The sequence below is a fragment of the Falco punctatus genome (genome assembly GCF_963210335.1).
Source record: "Falco punctatus genome assembly, chromosome: 5".
Lineage (NCBI taxonomy): Eukaryota > Metazoa > Chordata > Aves > Falconiformes > Falconidae > Falco > Falco punctatus.
The window spans coordinates 53,457,046-53,483,565 of record NC_137584.1 but is presented as its reverse complement, the minus strand read 5'-3'; the positions used below and the strand labels follow the sequence as shown (position 1 = coordinate 53,483,565).

General features: G+C 41.9%; 1 protein-coding gene across 3 annotated transcripts in view; it reads left to right on the top strand.

Annotated features, from left to right (window-relative positions):
* PDE7B (phosphodiesterase 7B) overlaps positions 1-26,520 on the top strand; it is a 191,970-nt gene that overhangs the window by 80,642 nt on the left and 84,808 nt on the right. The window contains exon 1 of one of the 3 annotated variants that reach the window (XM_080390172.1): positions 24,263-24,666. The exons of the other annotated variants lie outside the window; for them this stretch is intronic. Coding sequence (XP_080246298.1) covers positions 24,429-24,666 — 238 coding nt within the window. The 5' untranslated portion in view covers positions 24,263-24,428. Of the gene's footprint in view, positions 1-24,262; positions 24,667-26,520 lie in introns of those variants that run through there. 3 annotated transcript variants of the gene reach the window in all.

The window sequence follows — 26,520 nt, the reverse complement described above, 5'->3', positions numbered from 1 at the left end:
AGCTTGTAAATTCTAGTTGAATAAAGTAAATTGAAAGCATGATGTAAGATTTTTTCAGATGCTTAAGGTGTCCAGATTGGCCTGATGATCAATCACACTGTGGGTAGAAAATTTGACTGTATCGTGAAATGTTTGGATATGAAGACTAAATTCAGCCATTAATATACAAAATATGCATTTGATATTTGTAACATTTGAAGTATACATGTCATCCTGTGGTAACATTTTTAAGGAGGGTACTCTATAGCCTCTCCTTGTAAAGAGTGTGCATAAATTAGTGTTTTATGTCAGATAAGGAGTGTTTTTGAGTTACTACCCCACCTTACTTCAGACTTTGGTTTGCATTATGAAGCAGTCTCAGAACAGACAAACTGGATTATTTTCACATGAAACAGAGCAAGCCATGTGCTCTGGGAGCACCCCCAGTGCATCCTAGCTGCTACTAGACATTTAGTCCATGGAAATAGATTTGGTTCAAGCCAAATCCTCCAAAGCATATACAGTGCAGACACTGGGGCCTCAGCTGTGGCTGTTCAACCAACCAATCTGCTCTTCTTGTACTACCTGCTTCTGTGAACCTTGCCAGAGAGCAGACACCAGTTGTGACTTCAACCCAACAGTTGCTCTAACACGCAGATTTCTGTACTCATACATTGCTTCAGGACCATTCAGCTCAGTTAAGGTTTAAATGAGGATGCATAGGTTATGGGTAAATTGTAATTTATGACAGGTTATGAGCATGTGTTTTCCTGGATATTGTTTGCCTACTTCCAGTACATGTGCCATCAATTTGTGCATGCACCCTAAAACTTTATTAGGTGTTTGTCTTACACTGAAATGAGGACAGGTTTATGGGGAATGGCAAATGTGATTTAGTCCAATGTGAAATACTCTCCTTTTTAGAATTTAAGGTAAAATGTCTTTTAAATCTAGGTCAGGATTTCACACTGAGTTTATAGATTAACACAGACAAATTTAATTTATAACTTAATTCAAAGGAATTATTAATATTCCAGAGCTTTTTTTATTGACGTAAAATAGTGAGATCCTCACGCTTTATTCATGTATATACAAGACAAATTAATATCCTCTCATTTTATAACAGAGAGTTCTAATGAAAGGAATTCAGAAATACTGGCATCATACACTTTATTAGTAGACATTTCTGAGAAGAAAGCAAGGACTAGTGGCCTAGAATTGACTTCTCCATCTGAACATAGTGTAATAAACTATCAGAATAGCAAGAAACATATTACCATGCTAACAGAAGGAGTTATTTTCAGTGCTTTTCAGCCAGTTAGATAACAGTATGTAAAGATAGCCCATGCAGATATAAGTACTTTTGTATTATTGTTGGGTTTGTTACTAAATACTATATGAAATCTTGAACATCATCTTAAAAAGAAGCCTGTTCAGTTTCACTCCATGAGCTGTATTTCAGGTTTATACAGAAGTAGGGAGACAAATTTATTGTTAAGGTGCATGACTGGGCACTTTTTCAAGTCCCAGAATGTGCTCTGGCACTTAGATCATTGAGACAGGTGCTTGTCAAGAGACAGATCATTGCTTGTCTAAAAGAAAAACAAAAATTTTACCTCCCTTGGCTCTAACTGACCTGCAAAGATTTTCTAATGGAACCTGATTTCTTTACCTATTGGTTTTCAGCACTTTATATTTACAGATTTGGTCAGTATCTGCCATACAACAAAATCATGGTTAAACTGGTATTGTTTTGCTTTGCTTTGGAAACCTCAGATAGAGTTGCCAATACACCCAGCCATTTTGTGACTATTCAATTAAAATCACCCCGAGACTGCTCCTATAGAAGGTGTTGTGAGGATGTGAAAGTAAGCTAAGGAGTAGCATAAATTGAGTCCCCAGTTGGTAGCTACATGATGTAGTAACAATAGCAGTCACTGACAGCTGTGTCGGAAAGGGAAGATGAACGGCAGATGCTCCATTGTAATTTCTTGCTATAAGCAGAGAGTATAACAACAAGCATTAATCCACTGGTTTAATCAGAGGTAATAATATGTCCAGGGAGCTACTGCTTCCAAGGCACAAGTGCAATTGCTGTCATTGTACATTTGTCCTAGAGGCCTCTCTAGGCAAGTGCATGTCATACTATTTTAGGAGCCAAAACAATCCAAGTTCATGTGACTTTAATTCTTAGCATATTTCCCTTTTCTTAAAAAGAAGGAATGGAAGCATCATAAATCATGATGTCTAATCTCATTTACTTTCTGTTGTTTGAGAACAACACTCAGGGCTTTTGAAGTCTGTGTATTATTTGTTTCACAGGGGAAAATGGCATTATAATAACCCTCAGAACAGCTTAGAGAGAAAATTCTGTTGGTTTTGGATATTTTCATTTTAATCCAATGCAATTTCTCTGTGCCATGAAGGAATCTGTGTTTGGTTTAGGCAGAACCATCTTAGATACCACAGTTGCTTCAAATTGTGCAGCTCATTGAGACAAAACAAAAAGTCTCTTGATAATTGATGACTGAATAAACAAAGAGGAAACTGGAGGCAGATGTGTGCTGGAAAGCTTTCTGAAATCCTAGGATGGGATGAGGGAGAGTTTGATTTTGATTTTAATCAGAAGCACCACAATCCTTTCTTCACCCCGAACATTTCCTACTTGACATTTTTTGTTCTCTGTCTTTGTTGGGGGAAAACATCCTTGATGTTTAATTTTAAGTGAATTTCAAGTAGTAAATCTAGAAAGGTTTTAGGTTGGCAGCTGTGCAGCCTAAAGCCCTCCCTCTGCAAAACAGCATAAATCCCTCTAACACTGTCCTGCCAGAAAGCTTCTTCCTCAACATGGAAAGACCATCTGCAGGAATTACTAAGCTACCACCACCTTTGTCCATCTGTTTTTTATATTCTTTATATTGCTGAAGCTGCCTCAAGAGTAACAAGATGTGCTGCAGTATCTTGTATTGTGGACACATTTAACTCCCTCAGTAGGAGCCACACCAGAAGTATAGGTTCACGTAGGCAGGGCCCATCATTCAGCTCCTGTCTTTATTTCTCCTGCTGCTACGCCTGCTTCTCTTCTACTCAAAATCTTGCCTGCCTTTGATAACAAGTATGCATCTAAGCTGGTTGGAAGAAGAGTTTCTTCAGAAATTTTTGACAAAAATTGTTTTCCGAAAATTAGATCCTGTAATTACATTTCAGTAAAAGATGAAAACTTTGAGATCCAAATTGAATAATTTTTAGTGGAAATCCTTTGGCCAGTAACAAGCTTTGGATTCAGAAAAGCTGCTGTGGTGTTTTACTGACATGGTCTTTGAAGGTCTGTACACTTCAATCTTTTATGTGGGATGTGCATCACTGTTTCTTGCTGAGTTACTGCAGCGTATGACGGAAGACCCTGGTAACAGCTCACACCACATTCAGCTTGGCTGCGTAACCTCAGTAAGAGAGGAAACAGAGACACTAAGGCTCACCTAAGGAAATCCTGTGGCAACTCTGAATCCAATATTTGCAGATGGAAGCTGAAATTTTGTTTGTGAGGGTAAATGAGCAATAAATTGCTCTGACAAACAGAAACAATTCCTGTGGAATTCAGAAACTTTTTGATAAAAATATTTTGTAGCCAGAAGTCCAGTTTTCTACCATGTTTCTTGAGTAAGCTTATTCACTTAGAGCTAATAAGTAAGGTCTCTACCCAAACACAGTGACTCTGCTTAAGTGGTAGTAACTTCTCTGACATAAAGTAAAACAGAGCAGGGTTAACACTCCATGACAACATGGGAGTGATGGAGCTGATGTAGAAAGTGTCTGTGTGTGTCAACTGGAGATCAGAGCTGTTGTGTAGCTTTTGAGAGTGTCCTGCTGATCGAGAAGTTGTCCACTTGACAAGGTAGAAAACTCTGCTTTTAACACCCTGTGCTCACTGATGGTCCTGCAGCATCTCTTTCATAAAATCAGTTGTTACAGTAGTCTAAAAGAGGATGTCTTCAGTTGTAAAATAAGTAAGCCAGTCTTTTATTCCCTTTAATTGTTGGCATAATGTGGAGCAACACATTTCTCTGAATTGGATTTAATTGGACAAGGGACGAGAATGAAGGTTTCAGGTTGGCCAATGCAACACCTGCTCCCACATGCCAGGCTGCTTTCTCCCATGAGTGCTCGTGCACAAGCACTTGCCAGTTACCCTTTGACTGTAACAAAACCAAACCAAAACAAAAAACCCACCCTGTTTTTAATCAAGTTTCCCAAAGCCAGGCCACCAGAATGGGTGCATCTGTCTTAGTAGAACAGCTTTTTGTCTACATTTTCCCTATCATCACAAAACTACCCTAAAGTGTTGGCTCATGTGTAATGCAGGGCTTTGTGGCAGGTTGTAATTTCTCCTAGGCAAAATATCGTAGCAATTTGTGTCTGAATCTCTGAGTGCCTGAGAAGTGCAGATGTCAATTCAAAGGGGGAACTCAAATATGTATCCACTAAACAAAGTAGCAACACTGGAACAGGGAATTGGCATATTCTGTCTTCTATAGTTATTAAGAATTGAAACAGTCACTCCAGTCCCAACGGGTCTTTGAAAGCATCTGGATATAGCTTATCAGCCAGTTAGAAAAAGAAAATGAACAAACTAATGACAAACAGTCCCTGTTCACTTGAGGACTCTGACTCCTGCATTTGACTTGGCTCAAAGGCACCTGACCAACTGTTAAACCACAGAAAGCTACCGTGAAGCTAGTTTAAATTTTAAAAAAATCGTACATAAAAAAACTCACTTTAAAAGCCAAAAATAAATTAAATTTTAAAATTACAGTATAATTTGCTCCAATTAAAATCCCACACTACTGAAGAGGCATTCCTGCACTGTGGTCTCTGAACCAGGAGTCCCCATGAAAGTTGTGTAACAAAATCCAAGAGCACACTGTGAAGCATAGACAAGATCCCCATTCTCCCTCATCCTAGGTGCATGTCATAACCATCACACTACAAAGCCATTTCAGTTTTGCACACACAACACACAACAAACCTTGAATTCTTTTTAGGACAGACAGGCTTTTCCTGCCTAGCACACCCAATGCTGCAGGCAAGGCGTTCTGCTGGGAGCTACGAGCTGTGGAAGAAGCATTCCCCCCGGCAATGAAATTTAATCTGCCCCCACCCCCCCACCATTTTATGGATAACTCACGTAAATGCTAAACTGCTATATAAATTCCATGCGCAGTTTTATTGTTACATAGAGAAAAGGCATCTCTTTTTCTCCTGGTCCGATTTTGTGGTGGTCACCACTAGAGCTTGTGATGAGCCGCACCCTGTACCTGGCACATGCTGAGAACGCCAACTGGAGTGAACACAAGGGGACTCCGGTAGCTGAATGCTTCATATCTGAATGCAAATAGGATGGAAACATGAAAGCAGCAGTGGCTTCTGAGCTCTGCACAATCAGAGGTGCTTTTGAGCATGCTCATCCTCAGATCTTTCAGACATGGACTGGGTTTTAAGGTCAAAAAGCAAGCAAAGCAAGAAATTTGCACCAGGCACAGTGTTGAAGCATTTTCAATGTCAAACAAAAGCTAAGTGGGAGTTTTCAGGGTCTTACCCTTGGATTTAAGCACAAAATCCTATCTGGAATTCCTAAAGCCCATTTCAGCAACATTTTTTGGATCTAGTCCTTAACATCTTGATGACCTATGCCATGTTATCACATTCAGTAAGAAACAGAGACTGATAGGTCTCATCTGTAATATCCATGCATAGCAGCTGTAGACTGCTTCTAATCATCAACATTCTTTAATTATTAATAATTTTTTTATTAGCCATGAGTCAAAAGCTTCTCTTTTTCTGGCAAAGGGCTGGGAAGATCAATTTTTCTTTCTAACAGTAAATGTTTTTAAAGCAATAACCCAAAATTTAAACCAGATTTAAATATATTAAATGCAAATCCCCAGATAATTAGCACTTTATATACCTAAGTTGCTAAATACATTATCAAATAGCTATTTCTATTAAAGAATATCCCAAACAACTCTGTAATGAAATTCATGCCTTGTTTTTCCACTTTATAGAGACTTCTTATTCTAACGCAGTACAAGATGTTACTGTACAAACTTCATTCATGTTACCTTCTAATCTATTCTTAGGAAGCATTTTAATGATAACACCTGTTGTTCTAATAACAATTTTCAGTCTTTATTGCTTATGGGATCTAAGGCTAATCAGAAATTTAATGCTTCACTGTGTGTGAGTGATTGATCCCTGTATATAAAAGACATTTTTTTCCCAGTGCAAGACATTTCTGTCTTTGTACTTTGTGACTACTGGCATTAACAAGAACCTGGAATTAAATCAATGCAAATCAGAAATATGCATTGAAGATTTCCTACATGTATTTTCTGCTTTGTTTCTCACAGGAGAGACTGCCCTTGCATTCCTCAGTTACATTATCACACACTAGAAAAGAGGAAGTGCAATGAATGCAGTTGGTTTATTCCCCGCAGGAGTTCCCTCTGGTAGAGTATGTCAAAGTACTCCCAGCCGTCAGTCTGTCAGGTCTGCTCGGATGTTTTGGAAGACAGCGTGCTCTGAATGGGAATGTAACAATAGCAGGCTGATTTTTCAGCAGCCAGCACTGATAACTCTGATAAACAGTCTTCTTGAGGTAAGAAGTGACGCATTATCAGAGGTTCCTGCCTTAGACGCCAAGGTTATTCATCATGTAATTGGATATTGTTGGAGAAAACCATAATTATCCCAGATTTAAAGGCATAAGGCCATCTAGTTGATAATATATGGTCAAAGATAATCATTCACTGCTGAATCCACTTTAATCTTTCCTATTCATTTACTTTTAAGAGATGTGACCTAACCAGGTCTTACTTAAAAAAAGCTGTGACTTACTGGCTTCATGATTATTGTTAAATTACAGACCTGGTTCACTTGGAATTTCATTGCTGTGGTACGGTAAAACTTAGACCCTCCTAATTCAGGAGTCCAGGAAGTTATCCGTTGACAAAAGTGAGGAACACGTACATCCCCCAGCAGATGTGGAGGTTTAGTTCTAGCTCCAACCAGCAGAGAGCACCTGCAGTAAATGCCTGCTATTGCCATCAAGTTTTGCCTACATGTTGCCCTATTTCACCCTACAAGGCAATAAAAATTCCAGCTGATGTACAGGTGCAGTCCATTCTTAACTGTGCCTGAATATGCCACTTTCAGTCGACCCTGGGCTGCCCGAGTGATGGGTCACAAGACCTAGACAATCTGCTCCTGTCCTCACCTACCTGTTGCCCTTGTTCTGCTCTCTGGCTGCTCACCTGTCCCTCTGCTGAAATTGTATTAGAACTGGGTCCCAGCAGTCCTAATCATCCCCTTGGAACTGTAGTGGGAGTTTTTATCACATCACACATAGACTGACCCAGGAGATTCTAGGAAGTAGCTGGCTTGGCCGCCCCAGTGTGCTGAGGCAATTAGTCATCCGGTGGGCTATCTCCTGCTTCCAGGAAGTCAAGAACTATCACATCACAGCAGGTTTTAGCTCCTGCCCCCAGGGAAACAAACACATGAAAGCTCACAAAGTTATACCAAACAAAGTAATTCCACTGGCTCAGGCCAGCTGCAGATCCCAGCAGCCTTCTCCTTCACATCTCCTGGCACCAGAAAATTGATGTACCTCTTCTCCTTCAATGCTTTTCTCAATCATGTGATAGCAAGTCAGATTCCCTACTGCTTGCTCTCTCTTTCATATGCTAATGCACATTTTTGTGTTCTCATAAGCATTACAAAACCTTCATCGTATACAAATTCTACAAATCCTATGTGCTACCTTTAAAGATAGATTTTTGTTTGAACAGCCTCTTGGTTGCTCATTTGCTTTTTCATATTCCTAGCATGGCAACCATACATTACAATACTTTCTTCCCCAAAGGCTGCACAAATAAAGGAGGCTTTGGCTTTTCTCCGGATATTTTCCCATTGTTAACAGGAATATCTGTTTTTAGACCCTTTCCCGTTCTTCCGTAAAGGTAGCCTTATCTTCTTGATCCATCAGTAACAGCTTGTTACTGATGTGGAACTCAGGCTCTTTGAGGTAGCCTTTCCTGTAATTACTGTTTCTGTCATTAATTGTCCCCTGAAACTTGGGCTATCTTAATGGGATTTGATCTAATTCCTTAGGCTTATATAGGGGGGGAAAAATTCTGCTGCAGTTCTTTGGAGGTATTTAATTTCATTGTCTTATCATTATGGAATAGCTGTTAACATCTGCAAGCTCTTTTCCCGTCCTAGGCTGCATATGGAAATAGATAAGCCTGGCTGAAGCTCTAGATTGTTTTTGGTGAGCAAAGCGGGAAAAAGTTTGCAAAAGACTGGTACTGAGCCAAAGTATCAAGACTCATATAGATCCTAGGCTTGTTTAGTTATGTTTTATACATAGATCCAACATATTTTCATGCGTATTTTTTCATGCATATATCCAACATAATAAATAAATTTACAAAAGAAATGATGGAACTTTAGAATAAAAAAAATCTAGTTCTGAAGCCTTTGACTATATTCTGTTACTCCATTAAATTACTGCTTAAGAAGGAGTTTAATCTAGGAAAAGAAGGCAGGAGGCAATAAGTAATTGAAAGGCATTGGAAGAAGTGATTGAAGAGTGCAAATGAGAGAACTCAGCTCTAAGCAAGGAATTTATACCGCACAATACTAAGAGTGGTAAATTCTTTTCACAGATAGCACATAGCATCACCAGGGGAGCAGCATGATTTCTCCTTACCTCTTTTGTGCATTTATAGGTCCACAGTAAGAATGTTTATATCTGAGGCTTCCAGACAGTCAACAGAAAGACACAAACATTTTGAGAGCTCTTTTCAGCTCATAGTATAGCAATGTAAATACCTCACATGAATCAAATTAGCTATTTCTGTTGGTTAACTAGAAGGGACCCAAGGACGACTAGCTCAAGAGTTTCCTTCTGAGGAGGAATAATAATGAGAGGGTAATAGGACTTTGAGCAGCTCACATGTATGAAGAATCAGACATCCAAGACACTCACCACTTGTCTGCTCAAAACCACCTGATGCCCTTCTACTGAGGAGTCACGTTTAAAAACAGCCAGTTCTGATTACAGAATAATTAAGGGAATTTTAGAAAGCTTGATTGCAACTTTGATCCAATCTTTATTTTTTAACAATGATCACAAGTAATTCAGCCAGAGGCACAGGGAGGGAGTCACACATTGCCTGATATTTATGGGTTTAATTCCACATGTGCATGGGTGGAAGTGCAGTAGTTGGCCTTGTCTTTGTATGTCTGCACACATACCTACTCTACATACATGAATGAGCATTAGTGGGAGCGGATGTTTTCTAGAAAACATACAATGCCCATTGTGAAGTACTAGAGCAAATGCAAGGTATTATATTGTGTATGTAAAAGGCATTTCACATGATATAATAGAGAAAAATCACTAAATGTGACAAGCTCCATGAATACAGATAATATTCCATGACATGGGAGGTATCAGTCCAACCAATAAGCATGATACCACATATTTTAAAAGGAAATTTGGTTCTTTAAGAAACGATGATACATTTTCCTCTGCTATATATCTTTTCCATCATAACTTAAAAACATCAGGCTATGATGTTATGATACCAATGTGCAACATATTAGAAAGATATCCTTCTTATTCAGATGATACTTATTCATTAGTTCTTGAAAATCAATTCATCTTGGATGCTTCTAACTGGATTGTCTGGAATCAGGACACCCAAATCAGCAGTCCTCTTAGAAACCTGCCACTTCTAGGTCTACTGATTCATAATGAAAAGGGAGTTAATACATTTAAATGCTTTTTGGTGTAGCACAATTGGAGAAGTTTTATGTAAATTCTTAGCAAAATTTAACAACAAAATGAAACAAGCATCTTCTGTAATGTGGAAGATAGCATATGTGAAAGAAATGCATGGAAATTGCTTACAGATATTCAGAATGACAGCTTCGCAAATTCTATTACTGCATATCAGTTCTGCTCAGGAAAGAGACACTGTTGTTTGCAGATGGGATGGGAAGATCTTCTTCCCACCAAGGCAATACACAGCTGGAGCAGGAAAATCACAGAAAGGAATTTCTGCCTCCCTGTCTTACTGTTTCACAGCTTTTCATACAGTTTAGGTCATGTTGAAAAGCATTCAAGTTCTAGCTCCTCTCAGAGATGCACATCCCTTACAATGCAGAGCAAACTGGCTTGCCTCAACATCGACAGTACTTTTTTGGTATTTAGGTGGGAAGGCAAGGATCTGTTGCAGCTGATTTCGGTGCTGCAGCACGCAGTGCTGGTGACAGGCCAGACAGGGCAATTTCTGAGCAAGTCTCGCTTCCAGAGGATCGCAGCCTGCAGCTGGGCTGCCAGCTTTGCCCAACATGGGCCAGGCTGCAAGTGTGGGCTGTGGCTGCCAGCTGTAACCATTCAGCTGATCTATCAGTCATGGTGGGGCTGAAATAAGTGATGAATTAGGTAAGCACTCTTCCCTCTGTTAAATCAGGGGGAATTACTTGTCCCAAACAACATAGGGCATAAAGTAACTGAGGCTTTGTTACTTGTGGCTATGAAAGATGATTGTTAGAAACGGTCCTTGTCCCACTTTTCTGACCAAAATTGATCCTTATCCTACTTTTCTGACCAAAATACTGCTTTGGCCACAATGCTGTTTTAAATTTTCCCTCATAATATATTCAAGTTACGTAGATACAAACCAGCATTTATATCCAGCCCTTTTCAGTAGTGTTCACACCTCAGCCGTGAGTGAACAGCACAGCTTATAGCTATTACCATAGTTTGCAACCATCCCCTCACCTAATAGCCCAGATGTTATTGGCAAGGCAACACAAATAATGAAAGAAAAAACCCGAACAAACATGTTCAAATGTGGATGGACAAAAAAGTGTCTTTTAAATACTTTTTCAGAATAAAAGCAATTACAGATGCAAGACACTTTTTGTCAGTGATAAGTGGACTGGACAATAAGATAGCTGGACATACCTAACACCTCTTGAACATTGCACCTGCTGAGAACTTTAGGGGTGGTTGCAAGTACTCTGTCCCTGCCTGCACCTGGCCCAGGGGAAGACTGCTGACACATCCTGCAAACTGAGATGCTCAGACCTGGAGGTTAGCTGGGGAGACAGCACTTTGCAAGGTCATGCAGGGCTGCCAGCACTACCTGGCATGACTCACAGGCATCGCAAAGGGATGAACTCCTATTCGACTCCCTGAATAAAAACACCACCATTTCTGAGCCTGGCTAACAGTGTTACATTTCAACATGTATCTGTAATTTGTACTGGCTTGCCAATTGCGCCTGAACCCTGAGGGTAGCCAGATAGCTATAAATCTTCGTAGCCTAGAATAACTATGTTTGAGACAGATCTAAGAAGAGGTATAAGGCCTCTATTACTACAGTATGCTAAATGTTCATTATTCCTAACTTTTATGTTTGCTTTCTTCTTTTGAAGAAAAGTAACACTATTCCCATGTTAGCCACAAGAAAACAGTTAACAGCCATACAATGTGGCAGGTATAAGTCACTTCAAGCCATTTAGTTCTGGTTTCCTTATCAACCAACATTATCCAGTGCAGTGTGGTGCTTTTGCAGCTTACATCCCTGGACTTCTTCCCAGAGAAGTCAGGGGGCAAAAGAGAAAGCAGAAGTAGGCTCCAGATCTCATCCCAGCCATCACTTGTCTCACATCGCCAATCCTGGAACCAGGAGAAACTCCTGAGTTTAGGCAGCTTAGATAAAGCCAAAGTGATTAAAACTAATTTCTTAGTATCACACAGGCAATGTGATAGACCAAGGAGCTGAATTCGTATCTGCTCGGAAAAGAAGTACATTGCTTTTTAAGAGTATGTGTAACGTGTGACAGATCTTTGGATAGTCCTGAGCTGACATCTGTAGAGATGCAAGACCATTACAAAAGCACATCTCATTTTCTTTTATTTTCCCGTAAGGGCTGTATAAAGGAGAGGAGAAGGGAGAGAATGTCATTAATACAGTGAAACCCCATAAATAAGAACAGATATTGTGAAAACTGCTGCAAACAAGACTGTTTTGGTTATTCTCTTAACTTATGAATATTCATACATCTATTACCATTGCTGTTTTCTTGAGCTTCAAAGTCTGAATTTGCAAAATCTATACTTTTTGAGCAATACTGCCGATATGTTGAAGTAGGTAACAGGCAAACCTCAGAAGTTTTGGTGAGTCCATTTTATATAAAAAGAAGTATTTAAAATTCTGAATGTTTGTTTCAGTTTATCTTAGCATCTTGGAATTCAGACAGAAAACCTAAGATCAGAATTTTCTCATGAGATTCTCTTCCCCGGAAACAACTGGAGGATAGCACCTTCCACACTGTTCTCCTGTTCTCATCTTTCCACTCCTGATCTCAGCAGAAACTTAGGTGCACAGCTGACACCAATACTTATTTATTTATTTAGAAAGCAATGGAACATTTTAAACCTCAAAACAAAAAGTAGGAAAGTTTGGTTGTTTGTATTTCTGCCAAAGATGTGATGAATTCTACTAAACAATTGTTAAACAGCAATTGTTATAATTTAAGGCATTTGATCTGTGCCAAATGCTACTCCACTGTGCATTATTGTAATTTAGGGAGCACGAAGCTTACCCAGATATCAGCACAAAACTTGGCTGGTTAAATTATCTAGTTGTTTTCCTGTGGGTCCTCTTTGAGTCACAGGGAAGACACAGGCTCTGTGATACTGTGATTCAGAGTAGGTGGCTAATTTGAGTGCTCTGAATTGTACCCTTGGTGACTGTCTCATCCTCTGTTTGTTAGTAGCCAAGCTAAGTATCTAAAGTTGGCGTTGTAAAAGTCTCCAATTACAACTTGTCTGTATAACATCTAGTAAAACAAGGCTCCAACCATACAGACATCTGTTAACAAATTGATTTAATCCGAATTTATTTGTACACTCACATACACACTTGAGGTATACTGGCATTTAGTAATAAAGAAAAAAAAAAAAGCATTAAGAAAGTTGTATTTGGCTTTATGCTGCAGGGAAATGACAAAATTGATTTACATGTTAAATAAAACTTCTGTTTGCCTTTAAGATTTAAATATATAATCTATGAAGTTGGTATTTTTCATCTTATCTAGACCAACTATCACCTGCTTAATAAATGTCTGCTCCTTTCATTATCTTCTTTATAAAATAAAGGTAATTAACCATAGTAAAGAGTTACCAATCACTGAATGTATATAGTTCTTTTTTACCATTCATTCTTTCCTGTTTATCTCTCCATAGTTTAACATTGCTTGAACAGGGAAATTTCTGTCAGTTCCTCTTACCACGGTACATTGGTCCCAGCCACAGGAAAAGGCATCAACTGCAGAACTGCTAAGCCTGGTTCAAAGATATTTGAGTGCTACAGAGATGCTGTCAGGTCTTCCTCCCTCTTCTGTGCCACATACAAGACACCTGCAAGCCACTGAGCTCTTTACTCAAATGCATTCTCATTCCTGTATTCACACCGTCCAGTGCTTGCTCTTGCTTCCACACGCTTCCAGACAGAAAATGTTCAATAAGATAGCTACAGCAAGCTGGATTTTATTTCAGTGGAATAATTTTGCCTCAAAAAAGGCAGTTTCTAAAACAATTCTTTTTATTAACATTTTTTCTATGAGGGAAAGTTGCTTCTCATTTTGTTAAGAAAACGAGCATTACATTCTGACCTTTTCTGGTAATTTTCCTTCGCTATTGTTTTGTTAATTTATTTAGACTTTAATATTCTAACATGTTTATTCAAATGTTATTCAAATACCAGGTTAAATGTTATTCAAATATCAGGTTATAGGATCTGTTATTCTAATGCAATGCTTTGAAGTTATCTCAACATAATACTCACTACATCAAAAGGAGAAAAATATTTTCTCAGAAGTCATTTATTGCAAATTTTTAAATTCTGCCTGGTGGACATTCAGTTCTAACTTCTAATTTCTAACAAAACCAAAGTCTGACATTTTCATAAAATAAATTCTGCTTTACAACTTGCTACTGTTAACATTATTTTTATTATGTTAGCAATTGTGTTCTGAACTAAGGAACTGTGCTTTTTAAAAGAAAATATTAAGGAAACAGTAGGCAGTCCTATATGAGCACGCACTTCTGTTCGTGCTGTGACTACAAAAGGAAGCTTATGTTCATGCAAAGATGAGAATTAAATAAGTATTTCCTATTGCACTTATACAGGTATATGTGATGGCATAGTTGGAAACCTGAGATTTAGCCATTAAAAAAACAGCTGATGTAGATGGCAAATGTCAGCAAAGGAAAGGCAGTTCATTTTCCAATTCATTAGCATAGGAAACTAGTGGTTTAATAGGATGATAGACCAAATGACGTTTGATTTTTTTTCCATACAATCACAAAATTTGGTAAAAGTTACATCACTTCTTTGCACGCTAGCCCCACTAAATTGTTTCCTGTGCCAGTGTTCCAGCTGAAGTTGGAAATACTAGGGGACTTCTTTCCCTTTCTGAAAAGCCAAAGTTAATGGTGGCTGAAACCAATTTCATCTGGTATTACTTGAACATTGATATTATACTTCTAAAATAACAGCAAAAACTATGTAATGGGTTTCATTAAAGTCCATAAGAAGTGCCTGATAAAAATAACAGAAACCATTTTACTTATTTAGTATATGCAGAATATTCCATTAAAGACAAACCAGCATTAGCAAGAAGATAGACTAGATCATCGTTTGGACTTTTTTTAACTCTGATTTTGGGAAACAGTAACAAACACCCTGTAACATCTCTACTTTTCAAAGCACTTGAGAATTAACAGAGCTGTATGGGAAGTGAATACAGAACTGGGGATCACAATTGTCCCTGGCAGTTCAGTGCTCCCTTGAGCACTGAAATTTTCTTTCCTTGGCTTATGGAGACAAACAGCAATCTCCTTCAGTCAGCTTCTCTGAGTGTGATGAGAACTTTGCAGGCTTCAAAAAAAAGGGTGACTACCAAGCCTGTGCTTGCAGAGAGAAGATGGTGCCTGTCATTCTAAGGATCTGAGCTTGGTTTCTGAATTAAGCATCCTCAGACTGCAACTGCGGGTGGCAGAAAATGTTTGAGGGAGCAATCACTCTTATTTTTAGCTCTGTCATCCCACCCAAGGGTAGCTGAAAATGGTTTTGTTGTTTCTAGAGGAACTGTCAGCAGAAGTCAAGCTAAAAAAAGTAACACAAAAGTCTTAAAATTGTGAGATTAAGTAACCAGTGATGTCTTACACTTGATTTGGCATATGATAATGCAGGCCTCAGAAAAGTAGATCAAGCACAGGCAAATATAGTGCCTAGTATTGAACAGGTAGTGAAAGGGAGACAGAAATTTTGCCTGGTGTATCGCACCTGAAAACTTCTGAAATCACATTGTTACTGATCGTAGGAGATGTTTATGAATGTCAATATCATGACCAAAGCTTACATTTTCATGTGTGGCTAAGGTCTGGGAAAAAAATCTGTATACAGTACAGTATTTGCATGACCATCTTATCAAAATAACCTGAATGCTTTCCTCTTTTACCAAGTTTTTGATCAATTATGGAATTTTTTAAATGTATCTTAGAACTACTGTGTATCTAAATGAATATTGCTATCGTAAGAGCTGTGCAGAGCCCTGCAAAATGATGTGTGATTGCTTGGACTGAAAAACAGAATAATCATAACCTATATCTTAGGAAACATTGGAAAACATTTATGATTTTACATATGGTCAGGATATCTTGGAAAGCGTACTACAGCTGGATCTACATTACTGAGAGCAGCCTGTCCAAATACAGCTGAAAGAAACAGTTTTACCAGAAAGCCGCCCCTCCATCTGCAGATCTAGTGGATGCCTTTAACAAGTTATAGATAGTTTTTCCTCCTAGAATATATCCTTGGAGGTTTTTTCTTTCTGCAGCATCATCAGAAAGACTACATTTTGAGTGGAAGCTGTAGTGAAGAAAAGAACCAACATGTGTTTGTGTGATTATCAATGGGGTTTGATAACATGGTAATAAAATGCCAGCATCAAGGGTGACAGCAGAGCTCCAAAGCTGCTGATGCCGGTGGAGCTACATTTACACAAATGCACTTGTAAGAAATGCAAAGAGCTTGATTACAGTAAATATGGCCTGATTTTGCAGTCATGAGAAACTAGGTCAGAGGGAGCTTAGTTTATCACTAGGATGTTTGTGCATCATTGTTAGACCTTTCCCACGACTTCCCAGCTGTATCTCCTATCCATCCCTGCAGCAAACTGCTCTCACTGCTGTCATCAAAGATGCAAAGAGGGAAATGAAGCCATAGCGCTTCTGTGAGAGGGCAAACGCCCTCAGCTTGGGGGTATGCACATCATTGGAAAGCTGATGTGCAGACCGAATAGACACACAAAGTGTGGTTCAGCTGAGCATGAATGTAGAAATGATACTCATGTGACACAGATATTTCTTCCAAAATACACATCTGTATTTGTTCCACTATAATTTAGTGGCCTAGGTATTCAACGTGACCAAAGTATCAAGCATATTTAGTCACTGCTAGCAGTAAGTCCACAATAAGAATGTACATGGCATCAGGCAAAATCCAATTCAGTTGTATTACTTTACTCTCACATTGCAAATAGGAATAAATTTGGATGATGTCTGCAGAAGGCCTATTCCTACCTGTGCCATCCTAATGCTCGTTACAGGGTCTAAATGCGATTACACAGAAAGATAAATTCACCATTAATTATTAAAGGCAAAATTTTAGGCAAAAACTGAATAACAAGGAGTAGATACTCTGCAATATTAATATGTGCAGCCATAAAATACCTAACAAGTTTAAAAAGTTAAGAAATATGTATTAATTTTATAGTAGTTAGTGCTTCTTTTCCTAGTCAAACATTATTTCCTTTCCATTTTGAAAGCTAAAAGGAAAAACTAAGTTATCAGATCTTGTGATACCTGATTTACAAATGAAGGAACAAGCCTTATTATTCCTCTCTATTTATCATTATAGTTATGTCCCACTTATTCTTATTGTACTATGCTTTCTTTGACAAAAATTTAAACTAGATATCACTTAATGCAGATTTTTTGGCTACTCACTTTATTTTTACAATTTCAAAAGACAAGAAAAGTCATCATCATAGTTGCAAGTCTTTTCTGTGTACCATAAGGGGCAAGGATACTATAGGCTATACAGCCACTCTTGCCATCTCATTAAGGTAAAAGGTGAAAGAAGGAACATTTCAAATGTGATGCATCTCTCACCCTTTAGACTGCTGCCATAATTTTTAGATGCTTATATCCCAACTGAGAAAACATGTATGCACGTGCTCAGCTTTAAAGACAGCAGTAAGTAATCCTTTTGAATTCATTGAGACTACCCAGTTACTCAATATTGGTTATGTATTTAAGGCATATGCATCTCTCATCTGGTTAGTCCCTTTTTCTACTTCGTCTTTTTTTACCTATTCACAAAAAGGAATCCTGCAGGATGCAGCAGTTACTCTTCTTGTAGGGTTATTACATAAAGATTATGACTAGCATTTCCACGGTCTCATATAATAGGTCATTATTTTCTGCCTACCTGATTTCTACCTACATTTTCAATTAGATGCAGTGTTCTTAACCTCCTACTCCATTACCCTAGTCCATTATTAAGCATCCGTTGCAAAACCATAGTGAAGATCACTGCATAGCAGCTTGTTTTGGGATGGCAATGAGTTTTTCTTAAATCTCTTGACTGTACCTTGGCTTAAGTAAATCTCGCTTGCATGTAAGAATTGAGGGAGGCCATACATTAATAGAGTCCATCAGAGACATTGTGCAACACAGTTAAATATAGTGCTGGTGACTCCTTTCTTACTTCTTCAGATTATCGTTATTATTTTCTTATTATGGTTTATTAAGGTGAGATGAGTCTATTATCTGTTATTTCCTTTAAAGCCACATAGAATTTCACCATGTACTGTGGGAAATTTTAAGCATCAGACTCAGTATGCTGAACTTTTAATTTTCCAAAGCAGGCAATGGAAAAATTACACAACCTCACTGTTTCCAATTAGTTACGGACTTCTGTTTATTCCTTTACCACAAGTATTTTTGCTTAGTTAGTAGTACAAATTGTTAATCATAAAAATGTGCTATCTCACATGTGCTAAGAATGAAAAAGGAATTGGCTTCTTGCCCTACTGAACTCAAGCAATCCTCATTCCTCGTTTCCAGACCTTTTTCCCAAGGAGTCTGATTGACTGATGACAACAACAAAAGATTACCGTGAACCCACAGAACGCCACTGCCTGTCCTCAAATTTTCCCAGTAGGTGAGACTCTCAAGCAGTTCAGGAAATAACAAATAGTGCATCCTACCACTCCCTTAAAAATTCACTTCACTGCTCTTGACAATAAGATGGTAGCAGATAAAAAAATCCTCTACTATGTACCTTGAGTCTGTCTAAAAAAAAATATTTTTCCTAGCAAATTGTTGAGAACTGATAGTAAAAATATTAAAATAATGTCAGGGTTAGGAAAAAAAGTTCTGAGAGAGTTTATAGAATTTAGTATGTCTGGTCTAGGGCAAAGACATAGTAACTGTCCCCATATAAATGTAAAATTATTCATATTTAATAAAGTAATGGCAATGATAGAGATAGCTAAGAGTAATTGTTCTTACTAGTAAGAATAAAATTAAAAATAATAGACATCTGGAATAAGACAAATGCAGGGCAAAGTAAAAAAAAATATTCTAAGATTTTTAAAGTAATGAAAGAAACCTTCCAGGAGGTCATTAGAAAAATTGTTGCAAGCTCTTCATAACTCTGCCTTCCTATGTTTCTTCTGTCATATTCTCCAAACTTCTTAGGCACTGTGTTCCCTTCTCCCCTTCCCTACTCACTCACATTCATGTTTTCTCTATTGCTCCTTTTAGACTGCCCTGAAAATGTGCAGCACTTCTTTTTTTTCCTTTTACTTTATGTGTAAGCACTGTGCCCCAGCATTTGCAATCTTCTCTTTTATCTTAAACTTACATCACACCCCTGAAGTCTTCTAAAACTTGATCCCAGTGATAGTGCACTCACGGGTTCTGACCCTAGGCAATGGCCTAGCCTATTGTCTCTGCAGCCCCTAGGACAGAGGCAAAGGTGTGCTTTTCACAAGTGACTACTGATTTAAGATGATTCCGCTAATAAGTGCTCTCCAAAGACGCATGCTTTACATTTCCTAAAAATCAGTATCTGATAGTCTTTGAAACTGGTCGCTACATTTGGAGTACTTAATGTTTGCTAATCACTTAAAAAATCTGGTAGTCTTTTTCCATTTTTTTTTTAATAATGTACTGTATGATAGACAATATAAAATCTTTTCAGGTGTCTGTTTGGGACTGTACTTGTACTAAGTTTGACACAATACAATGGTGTGGGTTAGCTAAAAGAATAGACAGTGGTTGCAATAGTAATGAATCTGCCATTCTACTAATTTATGAGCTGTTTTTTCAAACATTTGCTATCAGATAGAAGTGAGAGGAAGAATAGAATATAACTTCTCCTTTACAATGCTCTGTTAATACAGAAAGGCAAAGGCGCCTGTACTCCAAGGAAGCTGTCAGCAAAGTTGCAGGCTGGAGGTCCCAGTATCACTTAAAGAGTACTGGCAAGCAGGAGGTCATTGCTGGGGAATGAAGCTTGGGGAGGGAAGCAAAAGGAAAAGGCTGGGAGGCGTGGAGGGGGAGAATCAAGGATCTTTCTTCACCATTCTTTTTTTACAGCTTTTGTGTGTCTGGACTGATTTGTTGTGGGAGAGCTGCTGGAGACAGTATATTTGGCACAGGACAGGGTAGCTCAAAGCCAAAAGGATGGTGCTATTGCCAGTTTAATCCATGGCTTTTCTTTCTCTTTTTTTTTTCTCTTTCCCCCTCCCTCCTTTTTCTTTGAAGGAAGGAAAAGGGGAAGAAAGGGACTTGCAATGAAAACCAGAGCAGTGGGTTAACGATGGCCCTGCAGGCTTCAGTAGACTGGAAAGATACACAAGGCACTTCCTCTACCATCTGGCATGCAATTCTGCTGCTGCTGCTCTCAGTACATAACTTTGGAGTGAATAAGCAAACAAGTAAAACTTTTTAAGAGACACCAATTATGAAACACCAGCTATTAATCTGTCATCTTACTCCCTTCCCTTTTCTCCCACCACCGTATTCCTATCCTCAAGTCTTTTCCAGTTCTCGTGTCTACCTGTGAAAATATGCACTGCTGTGTCAGGTTTTCAGATGACTCCGTTCGCCTTTCCGTTGGCATTGCTTCTCGGGACGAATGAGGGCCAGAGCTAATACAGTTATATTGCTCTTGTAATCACTTGAGTTTTTTTGACTCGGAGTCAGAGAGAAATGCAGTTAGTAGCAATAAAGCCATCCATCTCTGGTCAAAGATTTCCTTCGAGTCTGACTGGAAGTGAGAATGCGAAAGAGAAGTTTTAGGTGAGCTGAGCTTGCTCAAGGACTGTTTAAAATGCAGTCACAAATGGCTGGGTACATTGCTGTGTAGGAGTATGTTGTTTTGATTCTGATGGCTTTTCTCAAGCGCAATGAAAAGCGTTACATTGAGGTCACATTCTCAAGCTGGGTAAATCACCACAGCACAACTGAAGTCAGAGAAGCAGAGAACTTGCAAAATATCAGCACTTTGTCTCTTAACAGTCTTTCAGAGTGATGCTGCATGATTTTTTATGCTGAAAACTTCATAATCAAATATATATCTTCCAGGCTTTCCCGTGACCAGCTCTTATCTGTCTCCATTCTTATAACAAGACAAAAGGAGAGTCAAACAGTAACAGAAAAATCTTGGATGAATTAAGGATAAGTAACCACTGAATTGTAGTACAACTGTGAAGCACAAATTTAGTAAGAATAAGATGTATTAATTTACAGGCATACCCATTAATGCCAAGCAACTTTTTTTACACATTTTTTTTCATTCACAACTGCTGATCCTTAAACTGTCCAGAAAGCAGGAAAAAAAAGGAAACTCCAGGCTATCTAGAGCAGTTGCTTTCATTTCACACTAATTTTCCCCCAAAAAATACATACTGTCTGTTAGGTTTATTACATAGCTTCTTGAAATACTAAAACTATAACAACAGATCACGGTTTCAGTTTGTTTTTTGACTAGCTTCCTGCTTTGCACCTGTAGAACTGTAAGTGAAAACAAATACAACAAAAAATTCAATTCTGACTGCCTGATCCTATCTACAATGCAGGTACATACCCAAGTGACCCAGCTACAGGTGGCACAAAACTTTTCACAGTTGTATTGGGTCAGGCTGAGCCCCACAGCAGCCCCCATAGTGCTGTGCTTTGCCTTGGCAGCTAGAAAGGTGGTGAAAGCACAGCAGTGTTTTGGCTGCTGCTGAGCAGCCTTGCACAGCACCAAGGCTGTCTCTCCAACCTTCCCCCCCACCCCCCAGCAGGCTGGGGATGGGCAAGGTCTTGGGAGGGGACATAGCCAGGGCAGCTGACCCAAAGTGACCAAAGGGATGTTCCATACCATATGATGTCTGCTCAGATATAAAAGCTAAGGGAAAGGAGGAGGAAGGGGGGGCATTCGTTATTTATGACATTTGTCTTCCGGAGCAACCGCTACACGTACTGAAGCCCGGCTTCCCGGGAAGTGGCCGAACATCGCCTGCCGATGGGAAGTAGAGAATAACATCTTTTGTTTTCCTTTGCTTCCGCGCACACGACCTTTGCTCTGCTTCATTAAACTGCCTTTATCTTGACCCACAAGGTTTTTTTCATCTTTTCTTCCCCCCGACCCTCCCTGTTCTGCTGAGGAGGGGAGTGATGGAGCAGCTTGGTGGGCAGCTGGTGTGCAGCCAAGGTCAACCCACCACAGTCCTTTCTGGTACCCAATGTGGGGCACTTTGAATCACCTTCCTCCACATGGCCCATGTGCACAAGACATAAAGGATATAAAAAGGTAGCGTAGATCTTGAAAACTCAGAAGATTGCTGTTGCTGCTGTCAATAGGGTTGGTGGCTAAGTTCTGTTAGGCACTTAATATTCAGATATTCATCTAAAAATTGGGCTGGGCATCTGTGAATACATTGTCTTCCAAGATGTCTGGTATTTTTTGCGTCCAGTGAAGCTGGAAATGCCATAAGGATAGCCTTTCTTTCACAGTGCTGTGGCACTTTTGCTGCTTGCCCCAGCTAGGAGCAGGAAGTGCACAGGTAAACAAAGAGGAAAAACAGTAACTGGGGAAAAATGTTACTGCAAGGCCTTGTAGCTCAAAACCGAAATGAAGTAGTTGGGTTGTAAGGTTTAACTCAGCCAGGTAAGTATTGTTAGTCTTTTGGACTTCAGTTGCCTAGTTTATCCCTCTCTAACAGGAACAACATTGCTTTAAAGAGTAATTACACAACACACACTACTATGAAAAACCTAAACGATCACAAGAAGCCATATGAACTTAAAAACAATAAAATTTGCCTTTCCACAAAATCGTAACCATAGATTGTATGAATGTGTTAATGCTTGTGCTACTGTACTGCACATCATCTATTTGTTTTCTTTGTTCTTAACCCCTTTGTTCCAAGAGTCAGGATATCCTGATGCTAAGGACACTGCAAAATAACAGTACAACAACAATAGTATAATACTTTGGAAGTGCTTCACAGTTTTCAGGACAGACCCGCCCGAAAGTGTAGTATGCTGGTAGTGTGGCACTACAGCCTCCAGTCAAAATAGGGCTAGTTTTTGAAAAGCACTAGGGTTTTCAGTTTGAGGTGGAAACATGAAGATAAGCATGGCGGAGGATCCTAGAACAGGGGAAACAGCACACTGCCCCGGCTGATGTTGGCAAGAGGAGAAAAGGCTTGTGCGCTGTTTCCTGCATGAAAAGGTGTTTCTTAACTGTCGGTCCATTCTCTTGGTTCCTCTTCCTCTGTGAAGGAAGAGCCTACTTGTTTGCCAGTTTATTTTTCCACCTGGAGAGAACGCAGAACATTGCATGTAACCCAGAGAAGGCAAATGTACTAACTATGAATGCTAGGAAATACTATCATGCCAACTAAAATCCCATTAAACAACTCCTTCTGCACTTTCAGCGAAAACGAAGTGCTGGTGCAAGAGCCCACCCTCCACCCCACCGCTGTAAGCTCTGTAAACTAACAGCTAAAGGACAGGCCAGTACCAACAGCAGGCCAAAAGGGACTATTTTGTATAAAGGCAAAATAAAAGTTCGGAAAATGGCAAGGCCCCTCCCGGGAGGTGCCACGCTGCTCGCCCGACGGCAGGGAAGAGTTTACCCAGGGAAGAGCTCGTCTAGGGAACAGCTCGCCCAGGGCTGCGGAGCCCCGGCAGCCGCCTCACTTTGCATGAGGCAGAGCACTCTCCCGGGGGGGTGCGGGGGTTGCCTTGTTTTTAAAGATTAGTGATGAGTAATCGTCTTCTCGTTGGAGCCCGTGAGTGATCGCTGCCACCGGGCAGTGTCCTAACGTGAACCCGCTCAGGTGGAGCTCTGCGGCCGCAGCGATGAGGACGCGGGGCAGACCCCCACACTCCCCCAAACCGTAAACGCAGCAGCCCGTTCCTCGCCGACCCGTCAAGCGCCGGCACCGCCGCGGCCCTTCCGCATGCCCGGGCCGTAGGTACCGTCCCTCGGGCTGGCGGGAGCAGGCGGGGGGCACCGCACGCCGCCGGCGGACCCGCGCCCCGCTCCCGGCCCTCGCAGCGAGCGGCGGGACGCGGATCGCCGCCTCTCCTCCCAGCCAAGGGCGGCCGAGGTTACGGCGGGGTTTGACTAAGAGGCCAAAACCCCCGTCGGCTCCGTCAGCCCTGCCCGGCGAGGGCGAGGAGGAAGGCGGCGGGGGTGGGGGCTCCCCCACGGCATCCCGGCAGGGATGAAGTCAAACCGCCTCCTCCGCAGCGCACGGCGGGGCTGAGGGGTGGCTCTGCCCGCCCAGCCCCGCAGCCCCCGACCGCCGCTGCCGGGCTGCGCCAGCCCCCGCGCCGCGCCACCGCCGCCGGCAGCAGCGGCCCGAGCCCCCGCCCCCGCCCCCGGGGCTCGGCGCTGCGCCGCGCCGGCATGAGCGGCGGCTCCGCGCCTGCCCGCCAGCCGCTTCGCCCCGGCTGCCGGCGCCTGGCGGCGGGCTGAGGGCGCGCAGAGGGCGGGCGGCGAGCGCGGCGGAGCCCGGCGCTCCTTCCTTCCGCGCCCGCAGCGCGGGGCCGGGGCCGGGGCCGGGGCCGGGGCCGGGGCTGGGGCCGGGGCCGGGCGGCGACGGGGCGCGCCCCCTGCGCGGGGAGGTGGCGGTGGGCGGCCGGGCGCCCCCGCCCCGCTCTGGATGCCCATCGCTGCGGCTCGGGCCGGGGGGTGGCCGCGGCTCCCCGGCGGGGGGCGCGGGCCAGGATGCCGGTGCTGGAGCGCTTCTTCCCCGCGGCAGAGCCGGGCAGGCGGCGGAGGACGGGGGAAGAGCCGATGCCCTTTCCCATGGGCAGCCTGCCCGGTTATCAGCAGGGGACCCTGGCCTGGGACTTGCCCGAGATGATCAAGATGGTAAAGCTCGTTTGGAAATCCAAGGGGGAGCTCCGCGGGGCGAAGCACAGAGGGGCTTTGGAGAGCGAGGATGCCCTGGGCAGTCCGGCAGGTACGTTTCCCCCGCCGTGCTGCTCGGGGGAGCCGGGGCGCAAAAGCGGCTGGGGACCAAGGGTGGCGGGGAGCCGGCCCGGCCCGTCCTGGGGCAGAGCCGCCGGGGCCCGGGGCTGCCGCCGCCGGAGCGGGGCGCGTTGGGACGGCGCGGGGCCGGGAAGCGCTGCCCGACGGTAACACCGTGCTTCTGGCGGCCTCCGCGCTCCCTCTCCGCGGCCACCCGCACACGCGGAGTTTGCGCCAGGTCTGGGTGCCCGGCGGCACTCCCCCCGCAATCTGTTGCGTGCTTTTATCAGCGGGGTGATAAAAGCTCAGCTCCAACGAGAGCAGGTCGCAGCGCGGCTGTGAGGCTGACCTCGGGCAGGGGAGCCGGGCTGGGTGCCGGCGGGGGGAGCCTTGCCCCGCTCCGCGCCCCGCTCCGCAGCGGCAGCCCCGCGGCTCAGGTGCCGGCGGCGGCAGCGCGGCCGCGGCAGGAGCGGGGGTGGCTGCGCCCGCCCCAGCGCCGAGGGCTTCCCCGGTTGGTTTCGCTGCGGCTTTCTAAGCGCATGGCCTCGCCTCTTACGCCTCCGGACTGCACCCACATCTTTGAGTGTGTTTGGCTCGTTTCACATGAGCTTCCTGTCCTCCCCATCGGGAACGCTGAGCGACACCCTTACGGCTCGTGTGTTGTTAGCTACCAGTATGAAAAACTTGAGACCCGTTCTTGGAGTAACACTGCCCCATCCCACTGCGTTCGTTCTGAGCATGGTATATTACTGGCTAAAGAGCACATTTTTTTTACTAACTTTATAAATCTTGCACGTCAGTTTTTTCCTAACTCACTAACAGCTATGGCACCATATCAAATGCTTTATTGAAGTCCAGGTTAGACTTCTAGCATTTTCATTGGGTAGAAATGAGTTGTCATGTTACCACGGTACTTCTGATACTGCATCTTATCCCGTGCTCCACGTTGCTTATGGTTCAAAACCTCTCGCCTTCTGCTAGAGGCCACCTCTTGCCTCCTTCAGAACCTCCTGACTTCTGTTAAGTCAGGCTCATAGGCCTACGACTATCTCAGTATCAGTTTATTATTTCTTTATTCTCCTGTCCTCATACTACTGTGACTTAATAGACTTACTGACACTGTGTGGCTCATTCCTTCAGAACTCTGGACTGTCTTATCTCCGCAACCTGTTCACTAAACTCTTCCAGTGCATTCAGTCTTCAGAGATTATGCTTTCGTCTTCCTTTGGTGTACCCTTTATCAAGATCTACAATTTACAGTATTTTGTACCCAAATAATTTAATTTCTTATGTAGAATAACCTCATTGCAGGTATTTCAAAGTTCATGTATGTGTATGTATCTATTCCATAGTGAATAAGTATCTGTGTATGACTTCTGGATGCTCTCCAAAGTTGGCTGATTGGTCATTGTATGTCCATTTTTTCAAATGTTTGCAGTTAAACTAGGAAATGTTCCACTTCTGTTTTGAAAAAGGGAAGATCAGTTCTCAGGCTCCAAGGAAGATGTACATCCTGCTATCCCATTCTTTGGGAATCACTTCAGTTTAGAAGAATAAGTAAGAGTGTTGTGGATAAAGAAATGGGAGGTCAAATTGCTCTTTAAGACTTGTAGCAAATCAGCTGGGAATGTACCATGGCCAACCAGGGAGATTGAGGTTTGTGTGGTGAATGGTGGGTGTTCAGAGATGGACCCTACTCAAACAGAACTTAAATGTTGCATTAGTTATACCTCATGTATGAGTAATAGTGGTTTTTCAGTATGTTTGTGTAATATCTGGTGAAATTAGTTTCGTTAGGTAACAAATGAGATTCGCCTTCAGATTCCTGGAGGCAACTAAAAATGTG